The sequence below is a fragment of the Engystomops pustulosus genome, chromosome 2 (genome assembly GCF_040894005.1).
Source record: "Engystomops pustulosus chromosome 2, aEngPut4.maternal, whole genome shotgun sequence".
Taxonomy (NCBI): Eukaryota; Metazoa; Chordata; class Amphibia; order Anura; family Leptodactylidae; genus Engystomops; species Engystomops pustulosus.
This window is the reverse complement of record NC_092412.1, coordinates 183,863,031-183,886,070: the sequence shown is the minus strand read 5'-3', so window position 1 is coordinate 183,886,070 and position 23,040 is coordinate 183,863,031. Positions and strand designations below refer to the sequence as shown.

At 44.3% G+C, this 23,040-nt stretch overlaps 1 protein-coding gene across 1 annotated transcript in view; it reads right to left on the bottom strand.

Annotated features, from left to right (window-relative positions):
- KLHDC8A (kelch domain containing 8A) overlaps positions 1-23,040 on the bottom strand; it is a 33,377-nt gene that overhangs the window by 5,791 nt on the left and 4,546 nt on the right. Inside the window, exons 2-4 of the mRNA XM_072137519.1 lie at positions 3,215-3,641; positions 1,873-2,037; positions 41-256 (exon numbers count right to left, since the gene is read on the bottom strand). Of these exons, the coding sequence (XP_071993620.1) occupies positions 41-256; positions 1,873-2,037; positions 3,215-3,590 (757 nt within the window). The 5' untranslated portion in view covers positions 3,591-3,641. The remainder of the gene's footprint in view (positions 1-40; positions 257-1,872; positions 2,038-3,214; positions 3,642-23,040) is intronic.

Sequence of the window (23,040 nt, the reverse complement as noted above, 5' to 3'; positions counted from 1 at the left end):
TAATGTATAATATTGATATAGAATCTATGTTAAAACTTGCCTTGTTCCATATCAAATATATCCACAGTCTTTGTAAACTTTGGTCTCCGGTATGTTCCCCCTTGTCGTAATCCTCCTAAGCTATAAAGGGACCCCTCACTTATCACATATCTTGAGTATGCCCTTTTGTTCGGAATATTGGGAAATTTGGTCCAGGATCGGGAGTCAGTGTCAAAAACTTCAAAGGCATTTACTGCATACTTAGATTGCCTACCCCCTGTGGGTATAGAAATTTATGTTACTAGAGATAAAAGACCAGTAAAGGTCAAAATTATACGACATATATTTGTAATATGAAGCAAGATAAACATGCAGATATTGACTTGTATAGACTTATCGTATAAATACCAATTATGAAACCACTAGTAACTCTAAAATACAGTTACATTAACAGGATGTTGGTCTCTCATGTTTTATTATTTAAATGAACTTTTATGTAATTTTTTAGCCTGTTTCTCTCTGGTAATTTAACATCTCATGTCTCTAAACTAAAAACAATGAAAAATGTCCTTACCATTTCTAAGCAATACTATTCTTATATAACCTGCAAAATGCTCTTAGACTTTCTTCACAGCCTGTAGCAGGTGCTAGGTTATAAAGTCCTGACGCTACATGGAATGCAGAAGTTCAGGTTTTGTTTGGATTTTGCAGATCCGTAATTCTGCTTGGGTATTATATAATAACAAAGACTGCTCGCAGCTAAGCACTTCATTGCCTTAGGTAAATGTATATTGTTCTAAGAAATTATGTAGGGAATGTACCAGACAACTAACTGTCTTCAACAGTAAGTCTCATGTGACCGAGGCTGAGCAGCATTCCAATAGAACACAAATCATAGTTTAGATATAATGATCTGGAGATTTCCACTCCCTATTCTTCTTCAGGGTCACTTCATACCGTACATTGAGATGTTGTCATTCTCTACCATTGTCATTGCATACCATCTTATGTCATCATTTCAAGTATGCATGTAATGTTCAAGCTACTTATTTTGCCTAAAGAACCCATATGGTACATTTTAAGAAGTATTAGCAATAATACAATACCAGTAATACTGTATTATTAGTAATATAAATTCATGCTTATGTTTTACATACATTGTTGCCTCTGTCTCTAATGGTGCCAGATCTGTCAAATGCTGACACCCCTTTAAATGTGACAGCATAATTGATCATGGTCAATGTAACTGTACTTTCTGTTGCTACTGTTGCAAAACTAACTAAAACTAAACCTAAAAAATGAAAATTATAATTGTAATATAAAAAAATTAAAATTGACCAAAGTTCGGTTATTCCATTAATGCTGTTCAATAGTGTACAGCCTGTGTAAAATGGTTCAGAGTATTGTAATACTTTATTTCATTTTGTTATTTACAGATAGCCCCAAGTAAAAAACAAAATGAACAGTTTAGGAAACTAGCCTTACAATGTATCCAGATAAGGCAATGTTTTCCTTATTTTCCATATTTTCATATTTTACATAATCCCCCAGTGGAGCATCAGTCGCAGTAAATCCCTGCAAGGTGGTCTTAATTGGCAAAGTCTATGCAATGAGAGCTCTTTCTTTTTGGACAGTATCAATACAGCCTTGAGTTATGTGGGAAATAGTTTCATATATATTCATACAAGTGTTAAAAGTACTGTGTACTGTATAATAAGATATCCGTTGTGGGAGCTACCGACCTTTATGGAAAGTCACTTAGTACCATTGTTTATTGGGTTCACTATCTTAGCATTTATGTGGGGGCACTGCTTCGAATACTGGTTATTTGGGCACTCTGAAGGCACTATTAAAGTTGAGAACCAAGACTACATGGGTCAACATAGTACTTACCCAGTACATAAATCTTGGAACCTCGGAGAAAGGATGTAGCACCATAGCGAGGTGTTGGCATTGGGGCAAAATGTACCCATATATCTTTTAACATGTCAAACTGTTGAAGAAAACAATGTGGTCGCAAATCTGAACCCATTCCTCCTGCAGCATATACTCTGCAGTCTGAACAAAGAAGAAAAGCAGACAAAATACATAAAATTTAGTGTTTTGAATACGATATGGAAAGTGTCAGAAATATCCACAAGTCTAGTCAGCTTATGAAAACTATGTTCCATATTTAGTTCTAATGGGTTTACTCCATCAAAAGGAATTTGTCAGCAGGATCACCCATAGTAAAATAAACATTGGGGCAGATTTCTGAAACGTGTCCTAAGGTTAGACAGTGTAGAGTTAGACAGTCTTATGCTTCACAAGATTAATGTAAGCATGATAAATGTGGTGTAGCATAAGACTTTCTCGTCCTACTTTGCACCTACTATTAGATGGCTTACTTTAGGCCATAAAACTAGGACAATATTATGTCAGCAGTATTTTTGGTGCACTGACGCACTGGCGCACTTTTTTGGTATGAAGACATGCCCCCTTTTCATATGCCACACCCCTTTTGTTGAGAGCATGAGGTTTCCCAGTGACTGGGAGGCTACAGATTTTTCAGCACAAAATAAACGTACAGCAAGTGAAGGATACACAGCATTACTGTATGCAGCAATTCCTCTATAGTCTTCTTCTTTGTGAGGGAGCAATGCTGCTTATAACAAAAAGTTTAAAAGTGCACAGAAACTAAAGCCTATGGATAAAACATGTGTCAGATACATGTGTGGCTGTCAACATGACGTCTCCACTAAGCGTCTGTAAATCAACATAGTAGTGTGGTATTTAGTGGAAGCGCCACTCTTGACCAAAGTGCTGGACAGAGGGATAGAGTGAGAGAGTATAGTACATATGTTATTTTTATACCCTTTGGGGCCCTTATTAAAAAAAACTGATTGAAATGACTGATTATTGTGAACAACAAAGGCCAGTTTACTATTTTACAGTTTTTGCAGGTGTAGATCTATTTTCTCTGTTCGTAATAAATTTGTCATTGTTTCTTTGAGATAATATCTAGCCTTAGCAGAAATGGAGCTGGAGAATCTTCTCCATATCGCTATGGAAACTGTGAAGTTAATAGCTCTTGAAGACCATGTAATTTTTGGGAAATAATACCTCAGCAGTCTTCAGCAGATTTGTGATTCTTCCTGGTATGATATTTGTTCCATCGTCTCAGAACACATTTAGCCTTAGCTCAAACACAAACATTGTAAAACGATGAAAAAGGGAAAGGAATCCTAATGTTTACCTCTGGCGGTGATTGATATGCCCATGGCAGGTTCGCGTAAGGAGCTCTTTTTCTTCCACTTGCCCTCATCAATATTATAGACTTCTACAACCTTAAGGGGCATCTGGTTTTCTCCCACTCCTCCAACCACCATGATTCTCTTGCCCAAAGAAACCACAGCAACTCCTGCTCTAGCAGATGGCATAGGTGCCAAGCTAGTCCAACGGTTGACTTCAGGAGAAAACACCTCAAAAGTATTTAATGGGTTTCCTGAATCATCACATCCTCCGATAGCAAAGATTTGTCCTCCAGCGTCTACTAGTGAACAGTATACCCGTGGACTAGAGAGGGGGGCTAATGTTTGCCACTGGAAGTCTTTGGCAAGTGGTACCTCCATGTTGGATCAATGCAAAAGCTTACGTTCATCTGTCTGTTCATGAGCTGATTCCTGAAATGTAATAAAGAAAGTGACAAAGCAAAGGCAAGTGTTAAGCTTGTCTATATGGCCACTATAATATAATTATATTGCATGCTTTTTACATTCATTATAACGGCAATGAAGAAGTGATAACACTTGCGTTTCAGTTTTTGTTGTTGCAGGAAATTTGGCTATAGCAAAAGATAATCAATCTTCGGTTTATGTGTCGCAGACTCTGCATATTCTAGACTATGAACACTTCTGCAGATGCACTGCAGATTTAGGCTGCATAATTGAGAATAATTCTGCTGATCACTTCCATTTCCCATCAGAACACATTGCAGCACATTTTCATATGTCCCATAACATCCCCATCTTAAAATATGGAAAACCACCAAATATTTAATATACACTATATTTAACATACATTTAGAAAAATAACTTTTACATCAAAATACTTTGGTATATTAACATATGGCTGTTTTATATTGCAGTTGCCTGAAGACTGGAGGCAGGTGGCCAACCCCAAGCTGTGTACCTTATTAGTATAGTAGATAATGCCTGTACATTTCAACTTTTGCAAGAGAGAAAGCTACAGTATATAAACACATTACTACTCCATTTGATGCTAGAAATCCTTCTAGTGAGTATGCTAAAACAAATTGGTTGAACAACCACATATCAACCTGTCAACCTACATTCACAAAAGCATCTATTGGCTTGGGCAAGGAGGAATCTTAATGGGGAAAATTTCATTGTAGCATTCCCTTTTTTTATGTTAAAACTCATTGGTTTAACTATATAAAAAAGAGCCATATGCAAATGAGCGAAGAGTCACTTTTAGCTCGAAATGAGTCACTTTTAGAGGCTGAAGTTCCAATACAAAAAAGAGCTTGATAATGGTTCTCTGGTAATATGTAAACAGCTTATATATTATTTAAAATGCTTTTATTCGAAACAAAAATATATATGTATAAAAAAACCCATAAAAATATTTGTATAAAAACAATAACTTACGTGTCCACACTGCATCAGGTTTTACATCTATTTCAGATTTGACATCCTTTATTTGTTTCCTTCACATATATAGCCCATACATATTTTACAGTACAATGCAGGAATTGTCAACTCTGACCTTGGTTGGGCACACTAAGTTGCTTATAATGTTCTAATAATTTTAGGAAAGTAGAACATAGAGACGTTGCCCTTGCTCAGATTTGAACCCAGGCTCGCAGTAGAAACAATCCTAAACACTGACTCCTGCTTTAAAACATATCTTGTTGAGATTATCAAGTGTATCACAGGAATAAGACCTGGTATATCCCAGGATTTAGAAATTATTGCCATTTCAGATTTCATGGTTTACAAAAGCCTTTTAGAAAATTCTATTTCTTTATTCAAAGTTATGCACATGTCAAAATGCTACCTACACCTTTCTGTCAGATGCTGATGCAAATGTTTCGCTTTCCTGCGATTACTGGATTGGGTGACTAATAACAGGATCTCATTATCTGCAACAAAACCCATAAGCCATTCCTCATATATAATGTCAACATAACAAGCTGAGATTTTACTAAGCTCTTGCATTGTTTGTAAATGAGAGTTTATGCTACTCTTGTGGTTAATTAAGTGTGAACAGTATCATAGGGAGGGGGAGAGATGGCGCATTCACAACAACAGGTAGAAAATGCTTAGCTAGCTTGCTCAATACATAAAATAAGGCTGGATTCACACTATCATTACCCGCCATACCGTAGCACGGTGGGCACACGGCAGCGTGCGGGGAGAGGAGGAGGGGGAGAGCGCTGCTCACCCCCGCCCCTCTCCATAGGGATGTATGGCGCACGGCGCCGTATGCCGTGAAAAGATAGGACATGTCCTATTTTTTCACGGGCTATGGAGTGGTATGGTGCCACACGTGTGCTGCACCGTACCGCTCCCGTAGGGCGCCGTGCGCCCATTGCCGTCTATGGGGGACGTATATTGGCAGTATATACGTCGGCCGTATATACGTCCCCCATGCGGCAGTGTGAATGAGGCCTTAGGGTCATTTTTGTAGGGTGCAGGAAGCCACTCAATAATAGGAAAAACTTTAAGGCCCCTTCTACACTTGCGAGTGTGATGCGATGAACTCGCATCTCACTCGCAACGCATGCTGCTTGGAACGGACGGCCCGAATGCTGCACACCGGGGCTGAAGTGACATGCTGAGTTCGCTCCTCATGTGCAGCGTTCGGGCCGTGCGATCCGAGCAGCATACTTTAAAATATTCATGAGCACTGGTAAAATGAAAGCTGAGCTGTAATTGGCTGCCATGGGCAACTAGAAATGTTCTGACTTTCAGACACTTGATAAATCTGCCCCATTGTGTTAAATTGCTAATTTACCAAGCAAAATTACAAGCAGAACACATTCCAGCAGAAGTGAAAAAAATAAACGTTGTGAACATCTCAATAAGATTAGTGTTCTTGCCCTAGAGCGGCTGTGTCATCAATGCTTTTCGGTACTACAAGTTACTATGGAGCATCATTAATACAAGTGGTCCCCTACTTAAGAACACCCGACTTACAGACAAACCCTAGTTACAAACGGAGCTCTGGTAATTGGTAATTTACTGTACTTTAACCCTAGGCTACAATAATCAGCTGTAACAATTATCACAGGTGTCTGCAATTAAGCTTCATTGTTAATTCTGGTTCTTATGACAACCCAACATTTTTAAAATCCAATTGTCACAGAGACCCCCAAAATATTGGCTGGGGTTACAATTATAAAATATACAGTTCCAACTTACATACAAATTCAACTTAAGAACAAACCTACAGAACCTATCTTGTACATAACCCAGGGACAACCTGTACCTGTGTGCTTATTTTTTTATTCTAGTGTCAGAGTGTATAGGCGCACACAGGGCAGCATCTTCCATAGAGAAAGGAACAGAGGACTGTGGATCACAGCATCTGCCTAATCTTTTACCTTGCCCAGAGGATCATCTGTCTTCAGAGGAATCAGAGGAGAGTTAATGATTGTGTCCAGTAGATGACAGCATCTCACTGTAATTCTGCTGATCCTGAAAACATGGCTACTGGAGAAAGAAGTGAGGAGGATCTCGGTCAGGTCTGTGATCACTCGTGACTGTCAGTGAGAATGGTCTTATTGCTTTACAAACATGCCCCATTGAGGGTTTTAAACATTGTATTTTGTAAACTGGACCATGGGTGAATAAATCACCATTGCCTTTATCATACCTCCCAACTTTTGGGTGAGAGAATGAGGGACAAAAAGTCCCTCCCCCTTTTTTTATAAACCACACCTATTTCCCTACCCAGAAGCATAGTGTAATATTGGACTTAATATGGCCCCCATGTCCTCCAGCCTCCTTTTCTGGCCCCCTGTCCTCCAGCCTCCTCTTGTTGCCCACTGTCGTCCAGCCTCCTCCTATGGCCTCCTGTCCTCCAGCCTCCTCCTGTGACCCCATGTTCCCCAGCCACCTTCTATGGGCCCCTGCCCTCAAGCCTCCTCCTCTGGCCCCCTGTCCTCTATCCTCCTCCTTTAGCCTCCTGTCCCCAGCCCCTTTCTGTAGTCTCCTGTCCTCCAACCTCTTTCTGTAGCCTCCTGTCCTCCAGCTTCCTCCTATGCCCCCTGTCTCCCAGCCTCCTTCTGTGGTCCCCTGTTCCACAGCCTCCTTCTGTGGCCTCCTGTCCTCTAACCTCCTTCTCTGGCTCCCTGTCTTCCAGCATTCTCCTGTCCTCCAGCCTCCTCCTCTGGCCCCCTGTCCTTCAGCATCCTCCTATGCCCCCCTGTTCTCCAGTCTTCTCCTCTGGCCCCCTGTCGTCTAGCCTTCACTTGTTCTCTAGCCTCCTCTTGTAGCCCCCTGTTCTCCTGCCTCCTCCTGTGTGGCCTTCTGTCCTCCAGTCTCCTCCTGTGACCCCCTGTCCCCCAGCCTCTTCCTGTAGCCTCCTGTCCTCAAGCCTCCTCCTCTGGCCCCCTGTTTTTCAGCCTCCTCCTGTCCTCCAGCCTCCTCCTCTGGCCCTCTGTTCTTCAGTATCCTCCTCTGCCACCATGTCCTCCAGCCTCCTCCTCTGGCCCCCTGTCCTCCAGCCCCCTCGTCTCACCCACTGCCCACCCACAGCTTCCACTTGTAGCCTCCAGTTCTCTATCCTTTTCGTGTAGCCTCGTGTCCTCCAGCCTTCTTGTCTGGCCCCCTGTCCTCCAGCCTCCTCCTGTCCTCTAGCCTCCTTCTCTGGCCCCCTGTCCTCCAGCCTCCTTTTCTGGCCCACTGTCCTCCAGCCTCCTCCTATGTCCCCCTGTCCTCTAGCCTCCTCATCTGCCCACCTGTCCTCTAGCCTCCTCCTATCCTCCAGCCTCCTCTTGTAGCCCCCTGTTCTCCTGCCTCCTCCTGTGGCCTCCTCTCCTCCAGCCTCCTCCTGTGACCCCCTGTCACCAAGCCTCCTTCTCTGATCTCCTGTTCCCCAGCCTCCTTCTGTGGCCCCCTGTCCTCTATCCTCCCGCTGTCTTCTATCCTCCTCCTCTGGTCCCCTGTCCTTCAGCCTCCCCCTTGTCACGGTTGCCCTGCAACCCATATCCCGGTCGCAGGACCACCCGTGTACCTCCGTGTGCCCCAGCGTCTGGTCTCACCTGTCCAGCGGCGATCCCCGCAATGGCCGAGCTCTAGCGTGCGCGTGCCGGACAGGTTCTGTAAAATTTAAAGGGCCAGCGTGCTGCTATTCAGCGCTGGCCAGCACTCTGCCCTAATACATTCCAGCCCCTTTCTATGTTCCCTGCTGGATATTTGTGCTTCCATGCCTAAGAGAAAGCTGTATTCCAAACCCTCTGCATTTATTCAGATTTCCTGTTGTGACCTCGAATCCGTTCCTGACTACGATTCTGTGCTGCCTGTCCTGACCTATTGCTATGTCCCTGCCTCTGAACCTGTGCTGCCTGTCTTGACCTCCTGCCTGTCCCTGACCACAAGCTTGCTTCCCGATTCTGCACTACGCCTTGGCTGCCACCACGAGCAAAGTTGCGCCTGTGAAAAGACCTGGTGGTACCACACCGCAATGCGTCCAACCTGCTTTGTGGCGGGCTCTGGTGAACACCGGGTACCACTTAGATTCTGGTCCCAGGTGTCGGCTTTCGTCATCGCCCAGGGGGATACAGAGGATCCACTACCTCTGATCGTGACAGTAAGAACCGGCCATGGATCCCGCCAAGGTTCCGCTTCCTGTTCTAGTCAATCTTACCGCCATAGTGGTCCAGCAGTCCTGGCAGATTGCCCCACAAGGTCAGCTACTCGGACAAGTTGCCGCCATGCTGCAGCAAGTATTGGCTCAAGCTACGACTCTTCATGCCGTCTAAGTATGATGGGGATCCCAAAATGTGCAGGGGCTTTATCACACAATGATCCCTGCACATGGAACTCATGCCTACGCCGTTCGTCACAGAACGGTCTAAAGTGGCTTTCGTCATCAGCCTGGCATGGGCTACCCCCCTTTGGGACAGGAAAGACCCGATCACGGCTAATGTCACCACCTTCTTCACTGAGTTCCGGTCCGTCTTTGAGAAACCAGCTCGGGCAACTTCTGCTGAGACCGCCCTGCTGAATCTTAGTCACTCCTCTGTCGGTGACTATGTGGTTCAGTTCCGTACTCTGTCTTCTGAACTAGCCTGGAATGAGGCCGTCCTGGTCGAGGTGGGACAAACAAAGGCGAGAGATGAGCACCCCGGGATAATCTCCCAGCCGCCCGTGACAGCGGGACAGTGCCCATAAAACGTGACTGTCCCGCCGAATCCTGGATGGTTGGGAGGTATGCTTTAGGAGTGCTGCTTTCATGGAATTATATTTATTGCTGGTGTAAGTGTTCAGTATATTCATTGCTGGTGTATATTTATGTGTGTGGTGATTTTTAATGGTGTTGGGGAGGGGAGGGTGGGCGTTGGTGTCATCATTTCATTGTTCCCCTCAACCACCAACAAAGCTCAAAATGTCTCCCTGGGGAAAAAACCTACATCTGGTTATACCCAAATATTGTCCAAATACCCAAATGTCCATGGGTTGTGACTTGTATTAAATCTCTGCTCCATTGAAGCACAAAAAGTGTAGCTGTTAAGGAAATGTAGCAGTTTCATACTTTACAATGCCCAGAATATAATGTGTAATAATATCCCCATGCCCTTTATCATTTTTGGGGCAGATTTATCAAGCTTTCTGAAAGTTAGAATATTCTTAGTTGCCCATTGCCACCAATTACAGCTCAGCTTTCATTTTACCAGTGCTCATGAATATTTTAAAGGGGAGCTGTGACTGGTTACCATTGGCAACTAGGAATATTCTGACTTTCAGACAGCTTGATAAATCTGCCCCTTTGTGTTTCCAATTTTTGCTCCCCACCCTTAAAAATGCATAACCTTTTTATTTTTCAGTTTACACAGCTGTATAAGAGCTTGTTTTCTATGCAACAAATCGTCCTTCCTAGTAGCAGTATTTAATATTCGACGCCATAAACTGGAAAGCTGGAAAGAAATTCCAAATATAAAATTGATGAAAAATAAATTTGCACATTTTCTTGTGTGCTCAATTTTTACAACTAACTGTGCCCTCTAAATAAAACTTCTTTGTTCTTTGGTTCATTTTCTCTTTCTCCGTACATTTAAGAGTTAATAAAATCTCATCAATAAGCTAAAGAACCGCTAATATGAAGTATTTTTAAAGTTTGTTGAATTCTCGCAGAAAATAAGGCTTATATGTCCAAATTGCGGAAAATAAATAAAGATTGTATAGCCTTTAAAATGTAAAAATTAATGGCGCACCTTGCCTTCAATGCCATTTTGTGTGCCCATACCATACAGCAAAAAATTGGGTATCAAACTTTGTGGAGCATTTTTATATTTTATCCACTGAGAATATGTAATTTTTTTGAAAAATACTTACATAATATTATTATTATTATTACATTTAGCCAAAAATAAGTAAATTGCAGAGTTGCACCTGATTTTGTTTTAACCCTGTGAAACAATTTAAGGGTTAACAAACTTCACATTATTATAATAATATTTGGGAGCATCACTAAAGCAGAGAATGAAGAAGCTCCAGAATTGTTTTAGTGCTACGTCCAATTCAAACTCAAATACAAAGCCAGGTGCCTGCAGGGAGATATACAACTATAATAAGGACCCTTCATTCTCAGTGTCTGCAGGGGTCCTAGTGGGGCAGCCACAACAATCATACCATGATGGCATATCCTAGTAATATCACATTATGACATATTACATGTAAAATGATAATATTATGGTTGTCTGCAACCACCATCAGGGTGGGTTGCCTGCATGCTCCATCTACACAAAACTTTGCAAAAATGATATCAGAAAAAAATATTCTGCTGTAATTAAATTAACATTTAAATTGTCTTAAATGGTGGAAATTAATGTGGAAATTAACTAATGTATCAAGTAAAAACTATATATATATATTTTAAAATATTCTTTATACCAAATTTGTATTTAAATGGGTCTGATTTGGTGTCTTGAAGCTGTTACACTTTATGTTGTACATACCCAGTGTATCTGAGCAGAAATGCAACTTGGAAGCTATTTACAGTGTCATTGATTTGTAAATGTACAATTCAGAGTTCGAAACTGCATGTGCAATGAAGGAAACAGGGGGTTAATCATAGCGTCGTGAGTGTTGCACCTATCTACTCCGTCGTTAGCACTCAGCTTGATGAGTTCTGGTTACCAAGCAACCAACGCCCACATGAACCCACCATGCGGTTCAACAAGGACAACATGAGCCAACAGAAACTGGGCTTTACAACAAATAAATAAAAATATTAAGAGTAGGCATCATTTTACCTAGGGGGATAATGATAGCTATTATAGTGGCACATTCAATATTTCAAGTAATTCTTGATTTAAAGTGTCGACAAAAAGGCTGGCTGCTCCTGAGCAGAACAAATACTGTAAATGCTTCCAGCAGTGAAGTGGTTATAGGTGGGTAGAGCGGAAGGAACAGATATTGTAAAGAAGACTTAAATCCAGGTCAATTCACTATTGCTCAAAGCCCTTGGGGGCACTGCCATGCATTAGTCACGTGCAATCTTTGGTAATGTGGTCTGTAGATTGAAATCACAAATGCAGTATTTTTATACTAGGACCTAGATTCAGTAAATAACATGACCTAGAAAACAAGAAGTAATAATGCCAGCTTGCCTCTAGTTAATACTTATCAAGTAATTTGTACAAGAATGTAGAATGTGCAGTTAATTTCCCAGATATGTTGTAGATAGAGCGCATAAGTGGTCACAGACTAAATGGTCATTGTAAACTGTACATAGAGTATGTTAAAATTTAGCAGATTTTACATTTCATCAAAATTTCCAGTGCCATAATCATGTTCCATGGAACAAATCATTACAGAATTTATGTATGTAACTACCACTGTAGCAGAAATAGCGGCTACTATGGGGTCCTAGGTGTCAGAAAGACAGACAGCTATGTGAAAAATTGTGGTTACTCTCTGCAGTTTTTACTCCAGAGTTCTCTGCTTTTGAGATATACAGCTGCTAGGATGGACAAGAACTTGTAGATGACCTGTGACAATAAATGGTTTCTTTGTGGAGGTAAGCACAGGAGAATTATCACTAATTGTCAAGTTGTACCTATACTTGCTCATACATTTACCACAGTCACTGTCAATCCTTCTCCTCTACTTGTCATCTACTAATATGTGGATTCCTAGAATGAGAGATGCAGTACCAAATTCCTGCAAACTTATTCATGAGACGCTCTGTCTCTCTGTATTGTGGTGTGCACATGAGTGATTATGGTCCAATATGGGTGTTCTCACCCTCTATCCTGTCTGCAACATCTACTCTCAAAACAACCCCTAACTCTGAAGGTACCTTTCTCCAAAAGTGCCCAAAAGTGTGAATAGAGTAAGGGGATGGAAGACATGTTGTTCCATTCCTGTATGATGAAGGAAAGAGGAAAACAAATAGTGTACCTTGGATGTGGAGCAGAAGTAACAGAAAAAGATTTTCTAGATGGGCAGGGAGATATAATGGGTTGTGGGGTTCTGTGAGAGACAAGGAGAGGCAACTGGTAGGGCAGGGAACAAAGGGAATAGATATAGTGTAAACATGTTTTGTATGGTGGATAGGAGGACTTTTGATATGTATCCAAGTAGAGTGCAAGTAACAGAAGTGTAGGATTGTAGTAGAAGGGTAGTTAGATGGTGACTTTTCAGATCAAGTGTAGGTAGATGAATACAAGTGGTTGGATAATTGTGCAGGTAAGTGTAAACATGCCTTTTCTAAGTCCAGTAGTTGCAATATACTTGATGGGTTTTATTCGTAAGCAACACTTTGTAGTGACTTTGTATCAAGAAGGGAAGTCCTAGGGATTCAGGAAGGGAACTGTCCAGTGCCACTATCAGAAAAAAGATCCACTAACTGCAGGAGTCCCTGGGTTTGAATTCCTACTTTGAAATGTAAGTAGATACCTACGATCAAGTAAACTGAAAGTTGCTGGAATAGCACCCAAAACTGATTCTTCTGTCTAACAGCACCACTTCTTGCTTTTAATGAAATGATTTATTAAAGAAGATCAAACATTCATTTCTTAAGAGGGTACAAACTTAAATGTTATGACAAGAGAACAAGCTTACATCAGTTTCCACAGTCGCTTGGCTGTGGTGACTTCTCCTTTAACTGTCCCTCTTTAATCTGAGGTAAGGCTCATTGCTTACCTGCTATGGTTTCTGCAAAAAGGCTTCCCTTTTTTTACATACACAATCTGATTTATATCTCTCATGTCCTATTGTCTAGATCTGATTCCATTACCAAAAAAGGGCTCTTGAAATAATTTAAGCAGACTGTCTAAAACGAAATACGTACATATAAAGCTGGAATAAAGTTGATTATGGAATTACCACTTTGAAACAGTTTTTACCTGGAGCTGGACCAGCATATTAGATAACTTTGGTGTCAAGGCGTCTGATAGTAGAGCTGTGACCAGTTATTCTTCTTTCATTATTGTATTAGCATAAATCTGTATTTTTTTATGACTGGGCTAAATTACCAAAGTGGAGGTTACACCAGTTCTCCTAAAATTATTCAGTTCAGTCAAATTCTAGAAGGGAGAAGGCACCTCATCTACAAAATCTTTGGTGATTTCATCAACACAATGTGAGCCAGTGTGCTGAAGCAGGAATCGGGGATGTAAAGAGACACTTAAAGGGGTTGTCCGGACATAGACATTGGGCATATTTATCAGGACTGAAATAATAATAAATAATTATTTGCCCGAACCCGCCACCTTCAAGCCTCTGGAGTGCGTGCATGTGTGCCGCACAGAAGATGGTTCTTGTTTGCAGCATCTGTGCATATAGATGTACGCGCGTCCTTTCTCTCCAGCAGCCAATAGCTGTGCGTTCTGTGCATGACCACTCCGTGGGAGTGGAGTATCATGGGACTTGAAGTCCTTCTCTGGAGCACAGCGGCCATCATTTTTACTCTGTCAAGGGCAAGTAGGTATAAAAAGATAATAACCTTTCAAAAAACTAATAGCAAATCAATTAAAGTATAGGTCTTTTACAGGTAGGGCATTTTATTATGATACACAGGAGGTTTTTTTTTACGTTCGGTGGCTGTACAAAACCTTTAATTTCAGGATCTCTAAACCTTCTGGTAGGATCTAGTACCGGCTTTGCAATATACGTAGGTTGTTTGTTTGTTGCTGCTACTTATGATTCTGAGAGTGACTTGGAATTACATAACATACAACAAGCTGAACAGCTAGTTGAACAAATTAACATTAACTTTCAACCAACCTTACTGCTTAGCCATAATCTGAAGCCTACCACAGTCCAAATGTCCACTCAAATAAAATTAAGTGACTAATCCCTTTCTAACAATGAACCATGACATTAATCATCTTAAATATGAAATATTAGTCTAGCCAATGACCAACTGATCATCCTCAGGAAATTTTACCCTGCCATTTAACCGTTCCTGAAGTAGAGACACCTCAAGTCTGTGCCAGTTACTGCACTGGTTACATGTCTCCTTCCAAATACAGTTTAAATTAATAACCCTCATCCACAGAACTCTTCGTAATGCTTCGTAATGCTGCAACCCGTGTCCTTTGATCTGCCATCTTAAATTATTCTCTTTCTTAATTTGAACTTCCCATGCAAGTCTCCAGGACTTCTTCAGAGCTACCGACTAATACCCAACCCCTAATGCTTCAAACATTCTCTTAAAACTCATTTATTTAGGCAGGCCAATAACACTCACTTGCAACTTTAACACTTTATTAACCAATTCTGAGTGCTCCCCCTGTCTGTTATCCGGAAAATGCTTCTCTGCAGTCCCACTGACTTTGGACTTTGTATATAAGATGGAGGCTGATGGCTGGTTCAAGCAGCAGCAGCTACAGAATTTAATGGTGCTATATAAATAAAGATAAAGATTTTATTAGACAACGCCTTGTTCACTAAGTTTTAGTTTCCAATGCATCCCTTTGTCCCTCAGTCATTAGTTGCATCATGTCACGGGTGCTCCCGCGATCCCTGTCACGGATTGCGGGCGCATCCGTGCTCCTTCATGTGCCCCCGCTGCTGCCCGGTGTCTCTTACCTCTCCCAGCTCCTGCACTTCCTCGGACTGCCGTGCGCGCGCGTCCCCGCCTCCTAGGGCGCGCGCGCGGCTCCTGCCGAAAATGTAAAGGGCCAGCGCACTGCTAATTGGTGCACTGGCTGAACACCTCTCCTTTAAGAATCCTGCCTCTTCCTGTGTTCCTTGCCGGATCTTTGTGCCTCATAGCCTTAGAGAAAGCTTCCAAGCGAGTATTCCTGCGTTCCCGTGTATTCCTGCGTTCCCGTGTATTCCTGTGTATTCCTGTGTGTTCCCGCTCCTGAGTCCTGTGTTGCCGTGTTACCTGAGTTCCTCCGTGTTGCTGTGTTCCGTGTGCCTGTGTTCCCGTTCCCACCTGCCTGGACCTCCTGTTGCTGACCCCGGACTTGGACCTGACGTTGCATCTCTGCCGCCTGCCCTGACCCTGTGCCTGGACCTGTCTACGAGATTGTCATCCGCTAAGGTACCTCGACCTCGGCTGCCACCGTGGGCTAGTTACACTTGGGAACGACCTAGTGGTATCCTGCCGCAGCAAGTCCAACCCGCTTTGCGGCGGGCTCTGGTGAATACCAGGTGCCGCTAGGCTCCGGTTCCGGGTGTTGGCTAGTTACATCTCCCGTGGTGGTCCAGAGGATCCACTGATCCTAACAGTAAGATCCGGCCATGGATCCCGCCGAGGCTCCTTCTCCCAGTCAGCCTGATCTCGCCACCATCGTGATCCACCAGTCCTGGCAGATTGCAGCACAGCGGAATCAGCTAGAGCAAGTCACCAACATGCTACAACAACTACTTGCTACCCAACATCAGCAACAGTCTCCTGAAGCGGCCGCTGCGACCCCTGCTACCCCGGCTTATCTTCCTGCTGCTGAACCCAGGCTACGCCTCTCTTTGCCCGGCAAGTATGATGGAGATCCCAAGATGTGCAGGGGCTTCATAACCCAGTGCTCCTTGCACATAGAACTCATGCCGTCGCAATTTGCCACAGAGCGGTCCAAGGTGGCATTTGTCCTCAGCCTTCTTTCCGGGAAAGCCCTGTCCTGGGCTACTCCGCTTTGGGGCAGAGATGACCCGGTTGTGTCTAGCCTCACTGCGTTTCTGTCAGAGTTCCGGTCAGTCTTCGAGGAATCAGCACGAGCCTCCTCTGCGGAGTCTGCATTGTTGAACTTGCATCAGGGCAACTAATCGGTGGGAGAGTACGCAGTTCAATTCCGCACCCTGGCTTCTGAACTTGCTTGGAACGATGCAGCCCTCATTGCTACATTTAAGAAAGGGCTCTCTGCGCAGGTGAAGGACGCACTGGCAGCATCATGCCCCTGTTCTGGACTGGTCTTCTGGGGAGATTCTCCGTTGGGGTCCGGATTGCTCCTCACGCTGCATGATGGTTCCACATCCGCTCCCTGTCAGGACTGCTACCTTGTCTCCCAAGCCTCTGGAGGGACTTCCAGCTCCGTACCGGGACTTTGCAGACGTGTTTTCTAAAAAACAAGCCGAGATCCTTCCTCCACATCGTCCCTATGATTGCCCCATTGACCTGCTGCCTGGATCTTCTCCACCACGGGGTCGGGTGTATCCGCTCTCGGTTCCTGAGACTGCCGCTATGTCGGATTATGTTAAGGAAAATCTGCAAAGAGGTTTCATCCGCAAATCCTCCTCGCCAGCTGGCGCTGGTTTCTTTTTTGTCACAAAAAAGGATGGCTCTCTCCGCCCCTGTATAGACTATCGCGGTCTTAACAAGGTCACCGTTAAGAACCGCTATCCTCTGCCGCTTATCACGGAGCTATTTGATCGTCTGCGGGGTGCAAGAATTTTTTCCAAATTGGATCTTCGTGGGGCCTACAACCTCATCCGCATCAGGAAGGGTGACGAGTGGAAGACCGCCTTTAACACCTGTGATGGGCATTTTGAATATCTAGTTATGCCCTTCGGACTTTGTAATGCGCCAGCCGTTTTCCAGGAATTTGTAAATGATATTTTCCGGGACTTATTGTACAGTTGTGTCGTGGTTTACCTGGACGACATCCTTGTGTATTCTGCCAATCTGGAGTCCCACCAGTCTCATGTACGGCAAGTTCTCAGCCGCCTCAGGACAAACCACCTCTATGCCAAGCTGGAGAAGTGCCACTTTCATCAGAGGAGCCTTCCATTCCTCGGCTACATAATTTCTGATAAAGGTTTGCAGATGGATCCTACCAAGTTATCTGCGGTTCTTCAGTGGCCACGCCCAGTGGGACTGCGAGCTATACAAAGATTTCTGGGCTTTGCTAATTATTATAGGCAATTTATCCCACACTTCTCATCTTTGGTCGCGCCGATGGTGGCGCTTACGAAAAAGTGTGCTAATTCCCGTGTCTGGCCACCAGCAGCAGAAGAAGCCTTCACGAAATTAAAAACTGCTTTTTCCTCCGCTTCAGTCCTTACCCGACCGGATACTGAAAAGCCGTTCCTGGTGGAGGTTGATGCCTCCTCCGTGGGTGCTGGGGCAGTCCTTACCCAGAAGGGTCCCAGGGGACAAACACTCACTTGTGGTTTCTTCTCCAAAACCTTCTCCTCCGCGGAGAGAAATTATTCCATTGGAAATCGGGAGCTTCTAGCCATCAAGCTGGCTTTGGAAGAGTGGCGTCATCTGCTGGAGGGAGCCCGATTTCCAGTCAGCATTTTCACAGACCACAAAAACCTTCAGTACCTTCAGACGGCTCAGCGTTTGAATCCACGTCAAGCCCGGTGGTCCCTCTTCTTTTCTCGCTTTGACTTCCGAATCCATTTTCACCTTGCAGAGAAAAACATCAAGGCTGACGCCTTGTCCCGTGCTTCTGATGTTATGGGGGAGGACTCTGCTCCGAGGCATATTGTTCCTCCAGAGAGACTTGTGCTTGCCGCGCCGGTGGACCTCCGGCAGCTGCCTCCCGGCAAGACTTATGTGCGACCTGGTCTCCGAAAGAGGATTCTGACCTGGGGACATTCTTCTCGTGTGGCTGGGCACCCTGGGGTGCAGTGCTCTGTGGCCTTAATTTCCCGATTCTACTGGTGGCCTGATTTGGTCAAGGACGTTCGGGATTTTGTGGGTTCCTGTGCCTCTTGTGCCCGCAACAAGCCTTCACGACTTAAACCTGCTGGTCTTCTGTTGCCGTTACCCGTGCCTACCAGCCCATGGTCTCATGTGGCTATGGACTTTGTTACGGATCTACCGCCATCTTCTGGCAACACCGTTATCTGGGTGGTGACTGACCGCTTTTCGAAGATGTCTCACTTTGTCCCTCTACCAGGTTTGCCTTCTGCTCCACGTCTCGCCAGCCTCTTCTTCCAGCATATTTTCCGGCTTCATGGTCTCCCTCAGCACATCGTCTCGGATCGAAGAGTTCAGTTTGTGTCCAAATTCTGGAGATCTTTGTGCAACCAGTTGCAGGTGAACTTGTACTTCTCTTCTGCCTATCACCCACAGACTAATGGCCAAGTGGAGAGGGTGAATCAGACTTTAGGTTGCTATCTCCGCCACTTCGTCTCTGCCCGTCAGGACGACTGGGCATCTCTTCTACCATGGGCGGAGTTCTCTTACAATTCTCTGGACTCCACTTCTGCCGGTTCTGCTCCCTTTTTTATTAACTACGGACTGCATCCTCGGCCTCCTCTTCCGTTACCTACGTCTGCAGATGTTCCTGCTGTGGAGGACCTGGTACGTGATCTGAAAGCCATCTGGGAGCAAGTCCACAGCTCATTGCTCCGAGCTACAGCCCAGACCAAGCGTCAAGCAGACAAAAGACGCCGACCATTCCCTGTTTTAGCTCCTGGTGACAAGGTCTGGCTGTCCGCCAAGTATGTTCGGCTGAAGATCCCGAGCTATAAATTAGGACCTCGGTTCTTGGGTCCATTTGAAATTCTCGGCCGCATCAACCCGGTGGCTTACAACTTGCGTCTGCCTCCCAGCATGCGCATTCCTAATTCTTTCCACGTTTCTCTACTTAAGCCAGTCATCTTCAACCGCTTCAACCGACAAATTACTCCTACTCCGGTACCACAAGCTGATTCCACCGATGTCTTCGAGGTGAAAGAGATCCTGGATACTAAGACTGTGAGAGGTAGGCGGTTGTTTCTGGTAGACTGGAAAGGATTTGGTCCTGAGGAGAGAGCCTGGGAGCCAGAGGATAACATCCTGGACAAGAGCCTGCTCCAACGTTTTCTCAGGCCTAAGAAGAGAGGGAGGCCGAAGGGGGGGGGGTACTGTCACGGGTGCTCCCGCGATCCCTGTCACGGATCGCGGGCGCATCTGTGCTCCTTCATGTGCCCCCGCTGCTGCCCGGTGTCTCTAAGAATCCTGCCTCTTCCTGTGTTCCTTGCCGGATCTTTGTGCCTCATAGCCTTAGAGAAAGCTTCCAAGCGAGTATTCCTGCGTTCCTGTGTATTCCTGCGTTCCCGTTTATTCCTGTGTATTCCTGTATGTTCCCGCTCCTGAGTCCTGTGTTGTCGTGTTACCTGAGTTCCTTTGTGTTGCTGTGTTCCGTGTGCCTGTGTTCCCGTTCCCACCTGCCTGGACCTCCTGTTGCTGACCCCGGACTTGGACCTGACGTTGCATCTCTGCCGCGTGCCCTGACCCTGTGCCTGGACCTGTCTACGAGATTGTCATCCGCTAAGGTACCTCGACCTCGGCTGCCACCGTGGGCTAGTCACACCTGGGAACGACCTAGTGGTATCCTGCCGCAGCAAGTCCAACCCGCTTTGCGGCGGGCTCTGGTGAATACCAGGTGCCGCTAGGCTCCGGTTCCGGGTGTTGGCTAGTTACATCTCCCACGGTGGTCCAGAGGATCCACTGATCCTAACACATCACAGCATTTAGGGCCCTCTTGACAACTATTAACCAGGGACACTATAGCATACAATGTGGGAAAGTTGATGAGGTACCCCCATCCTTTCATGCTCCACTTTGCATAACAATGAAAAATGGGAAATATAGTTCAAACATAAAAAAAATTAATCTAAGTTTTTGTACAAGAATTACAGATACAATTTATATAAAATCATTAAACTAAAAATCGTACCCTGAGCTACAACACTTCCTCTTAAAAAGTTCATATATTTCACCAAGTCTGGTAATAGGATTCAAATGCAGTTACAATCACAGGAAAGTGAAAAGATTGCCAGACAAAAAGTAGTCTATTGTTCCAGGACTGGATATTCCAGTAGCTGCCTCTGCTGAGCCTGACTGTGATAAGGAATAGGATTATAGAAGGAGTGCTAGGCTGACAAAGTTTGTTACTGAGCCTCTCTCTTTAGGGTGGTGACTTTCCAGGACTGTGGGAATGTAGAGGTTACTCCATAAGTGGCTATATGCAGGCTGTATATCATGTGTAGACTGATGGTTGATATTGTGCATATGCTATGCATACCTGTGATTGTTTGTAGAAAGGCATATATGGCAAAGGCATATAGGGGAGGAGTGGGGAAGGGAGTTCAAGTTTATTTGTTGTATATGTAAATATTCAATAAAAATTGGTCTGATTTAAAAAAAAGAAAATCTTTCCACGACCAAATAATTTTAGACATGGATAAATCCTCTGAGATAAAAAACACACTGCTTAATTCTTCTTTCCCCATCAGTGAAAGTCCAGGATTCTCCCACAAGCTGATTCCACCGATGTCTTCGAGGTGAAAGAGATCCTGGATACTAAGACTGTGAGAGGTAGGCGGTTGTTTCTGGTAGACTGGAAAGGATTTGGTCCTGAGGAGAGATCCTGGGAGCCAGAGGATAACATCCTGGACAAGAGCCTGCTCCAACGTTTTCTCAGGCCTAATAAGAGAGGGAGGCCGAAGGGGGGGGGTACTGTCACGGGTGCTCCCGCGATCCCTGTCACGGATCGCGGGCGCATCCGTGCTCCTTCATGTGCCCCCGCTGCTGCCCGGTGTCTCTAAGAATCCTGCCTCTTCCTGTGTTCCTTGCCGGATCTTTGTGCCTCATAGCCTTAGAGAAAGCTTCCAAGCGAGTATTCCTGCATTCCTGTGTATTCCTGCGTTCCCGTGTATTCCTGTGTATTCCTGTGTGTTCCCGCTCCTGAGTCCTGTGTTGCCGTGTTACCTGAGTTCCTTTGTGTTGCTGTGTTCCGTGTGCCTGTGTTCCCGTTCCCACCTGCCTGGACCTCCTGTTGCTGACCCCGGACTTGGACCTGACGTTGCATCTCTGCCGCCTGCCCTGACCCTGTGCCTGGACCTGTCTACGAGATTGTCATCCGCTAAGGTACCTCGACCTCGGCTGCCACCGTGGGCTAGTCACACCTGGGAACGACCTAGTGGTATCCTGCCGCAGCAAGTCCAACCCGCTTTGCGGCGGGCTCTGGTGAATACCAGGTGCCGCTAGGCTCCGGTTCCGGGTGTTGGCTAGTTACATCTCCCGCGGTGGTCCAGAGGATCCACTGATCCTAACACATCACAGCATTTAGGGCCCTCTTGACAACTATTAACCAGGGACACTATAGCATACAATGTGGGAAAGTTGATGAGGTACCCCCATCCTTTCATGCTCCACTTTGCATAACAATGAAAAATGGGAAATATAGTTCAAACATAAAAAAAAATAATCTAAGTTTTTGTACAAGAATTACAGATACAATTTATATAAAATCATTAAACTAAAAATCGTACCCTGAGCTACAACACTTCCTCTTAAAAAGTTCACATATTTCACCAAGTCTGGTAATAGGATTCAAATGCAGTTACAATCACAGGAAAGTGAAAAGATTGCCAGACAAAAAGTAGTCTATTGTTCCAGGACTGGATATTCCAGTAGCTGCCTCTGCTGAGCCTGACTGTGATAAGGAATAGGATTATAGAAGGAGTGCTAGGCTGACAAAGTTTGTTACTGAGCCTCTCTCTTTAGGGTGGTGACTTTCCAGGACTGTGGGAATGTAGAGGTTACTCCATAAGTGGCTATATGCAGGCTGTATATCATGTGTAGACTGATGGTTGATATTGTGCATATGCTATGCATACCTGTGATTGTTTGTAGAAAGGCATATATGGCAAAGGCATATAGGGGAGGAGTGGGGAAGGGAGTTCAAGTTTATTTGTTGCATATGTAAATATTCAATAAAAATTGGTCTGATTTAAAAAAAAGAAAATCTTTCCACGACCAAATAATTTTAGACATGGATAAATCCTCTGAGATAAAAAACACACTGCTTAATTCTTCTTTCCCCATCAGTGAAAGTCCAGGATTCTCCCAGGTCTCTGTTAATGATGGCAAATGATGGATGAAACCAATCGGTGACTGAGTAGTCCTGTGCCATACTTACTGGCTAGATGGCTGAGAAGTTGTAGCCACCATGGCACTAAGTATGGCACATAACTGCGCAGGAACTGATTGGTTCAAGCAGTCCACTGCCAGCAGTCAGAGACTGGACTGATGGGGGATACAAAAATGTGTTTTGTTATATTTTTGAACAGTGTTTGCTGGTGTTTTTTTATTATGAAAAAAAAAACTTCATAATTAATTTAAAAAACAAATGAAACATGCAAGGTTTATGTATTATCCATACAATAATTGTCCATTAACTCTTTTTCCATATTGTTTTGGCATACAGGTTTCCAATAGGCTCTGTATGCCTCTGTATGGAGAAGCTCAGCAGACTAACCTACACTCTACTATATATTGGCGAAAAGCTATGCAGACATATTCTTTACTGTCTGTGTTTAGCCTGCTAAATGGCATGTGACAGGAGGAATTTTTGCCTCCAATTACATATAGTACAATAATAGGGCCAAACAAACATAAGTGAAGTCTCTGGATAATATATTTGGTGGGGACCCATTAGCA